Raw genomic sequence first — 3,292 nt, forward strand, 5'->3', positions numbered from 1 at the left:
TAAACATAGGAAAGTTAGGTCTGATTCATTCTACTGGCTTTTTCATTCCCACCCCCTTCTATCCTCCCATTCCCTGCTGTCCCAATTCAGTGGTTTTGCACATTCCTGAAATTAATCCCCCATGAGATTAGTTGGCAAAGAAGAGTATCCATTTATTATTAGTTCTTAATGTAGAAGATTCCAATATTATTTCTTACTAGACTAACAGAATGATATAACTAATCATCACACACACTCAAAGATATGCAATGGCTCCTTTATACTCATGCGGCTTTCAGTACTGTAACATTTCCTTGTGTTTTGACTATGTCATAAATTGCACTTGTGGATCAAGGTAGATGAGTAAACAGCAGAACATTGTATAGGGGCAATATAGTATATAGTTCACAGAGTTATGCAGATAAAAGGGAATCCTCCACCCTTTATCCAGGTGAAGCAGAGCCTGGATACGTTGGAGTCTCCTCTCATGAGAACAAAGGGACTGAGAGAAGAGAAAGCTATGTTGGTTAAGGTAGACAGGTGCGACATCAACTGACTGGAATTTCCAGAAACACCCAAGAAAACCTGAAAGCTGCAGGAGAGAGTGTACAGTGACACAAAGGTGCTCACCAAAAGAAGGATGGTTGTGGTTGCTCTGGACTCAGGGGAGGATCTGTTGGAGGGACTGTTGCCATGGAGGTGTTGGAACTGCTGCTTGTGCCTGTATAGAATGATAACCATGGAGCCACTGGCCCAGGGCATGATCCCCAAACACAGCACATCAGGGAGGGATAGCAAGGCTGCATTTACTGTATGTACACTTTTTTCATAATCACTAGCAAAACAGTATCCAAATTCATTCCTTTTTGTCATATTAATGTTACCCCTATTTGCAGTCACATGCATTGGAACAATGATATTGATCAACAGGTGGAGGGACCAACACAGAAATAGCGAGGAGCTAGTGTACCTGAGAGCTTTCACTTTGAGCTTTGCCCACCTGAAGTCCCTGGGGCTGATGGTGATGGCCTGGAAGACACTCAAAAGGCAGATGCTGCTGAAGGACATACCCCTGCCCACTCGGTGAACATAGAAAGCAAGTTTGCATCCAAGATCACTGGTGAAATGTCTAAACCCGAGTGCTTCCATGGTATGTGGGATTCCCCTGAAGAGAAGGAATAGGCAGTTGGCTGCAACCAGGTGCTTAATAATCAAATCTGTGCATCTAAACCTACACCCAGAGCAGTCAAGGCAGAGGTAGGAAGAAAGGAGACAGAAATTCCCCAGGATTCCAACCACAGTCAGGGTTAAGAAGATCATACCAATCATCAAATCCCCAGAGGCCATTCTGCCAGTTCTCATATTTATCTTCAGAGGCAGGGGATTCTGCATGAGGACAAGAGGCATGGGCTACATTGAAAATGTCAAATAACAGTCAATATGTCTACTTATTTTTCTTCAGTTAAACATATTAAAGAGTTTTTAATTATTGGACTTAAACTGTTTTAAGTTTCTAAGTACAAATTTTAAGTGTAGAAATAAAATGACACATGTTTTTAAAAAGGTTCCAACTTTAAGATGACAACCATTTCAATTGTATTATTATGTTTTTACCACTGATGTAAAGAGGAGACATAAAATTTCATTATTAATAATTCCTTTCATACTAGTACTAAAACATGAAGAAGATTTAAGCTGAGTGATAAATGATTTGTTTATTTCCTCCCTGGATCAATAGTATGGGAATTGATACAGTCCAGCCTGATTAAAGGAATGCATTAGACATAGTTGTGGTCTTTATACTAGTTACTTGTAACAAAGTTCATTCTGCCATAAATAGTCTCACATGAAGGTACCGATATTTGAGGATTTGTTGCCTAAATCTAGTGAAACCTCCAAATTTTACCTACAGTGCTGATTTATTAAAAAATGTTACCAGATTAGGAAAATAGAAATAATAAAAAGTGCATTAACTACCATGCTTCACCATCACAGCTAGTTAGCTGAGATCTTCCAGTATCCCAAATATGATTAATTTTTTTTACACTGTGTCATTCTGTTGTATATCAGGAATATCAAATTTAAGTTTTGTACATTTACACTGATATATAAAGAATTATTCTGTAAGAAAGTATCAATTATAAATAAACCTCCAAATATCTTGATAAATGTAGATGCAATGGTTGCAGTATAGGATTACAAGAACCTACCCCTGATTATCAAGTGACTGACACTGATTATCAAGTGACTGACACACTGACACTGATTATCAAGATATTCTACTTGATTTTCAAGTTGAATATCATGAATACAAGATCAGCCCCACCTGAAGAGAGCCACAGAAAGATTTGTTTTAGGCCAGGAGAAAAGCTAAGGATCCCTACCACAATCAGATGGCATCCCAATACTATGAGTAATGCAACCCTAGTACATAATAGAGTAGAAGTGTGTAGAAGCTATCTTTTACTAGTGACATTTCATATGCTCATCATGTAACATAAGGTACATAAACCAACATGAAGAGATAAGATGTGTAAAGATGATTTCTATATATATTTATGAAAATTGAAATGGTTTGACATGGATTCTGTGCATTTTATACAGTGAAATGGTAAATATGGGAGTTGGTATTACATTTTTAATAATATCTGTGTTAATGCACTAAAGATTTTGTACATTGATGGTGTATAATTTTACATATTCATATAAATATATATAGGTCAGTACACATTTAAAGAGTCAGTCAAGCTCAGTCAGTCTGTGAACTTGTCAGGATGGAGTCAATGAAAATGGAATATTAGAAGTTTACTGTGCAGAACAACATCATCCTAAGGGTCAAGGAAATATGACAACTACTATCTGACACTGATTATCATGAATTCAACTGTTCCTTCCACACTTTGTCCTAAACCACAACATGAAAACCATATCACTATCACCCACAGCCACTCATGTAACTAGTACAGATGAGTCACTGTCTTATTCAGCACCTCTGACAGCAGAGTGTGAGGAAACATTTTTAATCCTGCCACTGATAATCAGAAACACTGAATCCGTACCTGGTTATATGGTTCTTGCAGGCTTATCCTTTAGACTTCATGACAAGAATTGAGCGACCTAATTATCCTAAAACTTGAGTCTATGATTGGTATTAAGCAAGCTCCACAGCAGAATAATTCAGATGTAGACTCCAAGCACAATGACAATCACGCTCAGTTTTCAATGTCACATGGATTACAAAAAAAATCCTTCATTTTAATGACTGAACTAACTTCTATTAGGGTCCAGAGGTACTGGGGAGGGGTCTGCTATC

General features: G+C 37.7%; 1 protein-coding gene across 1 annotated transcript; it reads right to left on the reverse strand.

Moving 5' to 3' along the window:
• Positions 1-384: 384 nt before the first annotated feature.
• Positions 385-1,326, reverse strand: LOC306647716 (vomeronasal type-1 receptor 4-like; the record flags this gene model as incomplete). Its single annotated transcript, XM_079117208.1, has 1 exon — positions 385-1,326. The coding sequence occupies one exon, from the start codon at positions 1,324-1,326 to the stop codon at positions 385-387; it is 942 nt and encodes a 313-aa protein (XP_078973334.1).
• Positions 1,327-3,292: the final 1,966 nt, after the last annotated feature.

This window comes from Sciurus vulgaris (assembly GCF_902686455.1).
Source record: "Sciurus vulgaris genome assembly, chromosome: 17".
NCBI lineage: Eukaryota > Metazoa > Chordata > Mammalia > Rodentia > Sciuridae > Sciurus > Sciurus vulgaris.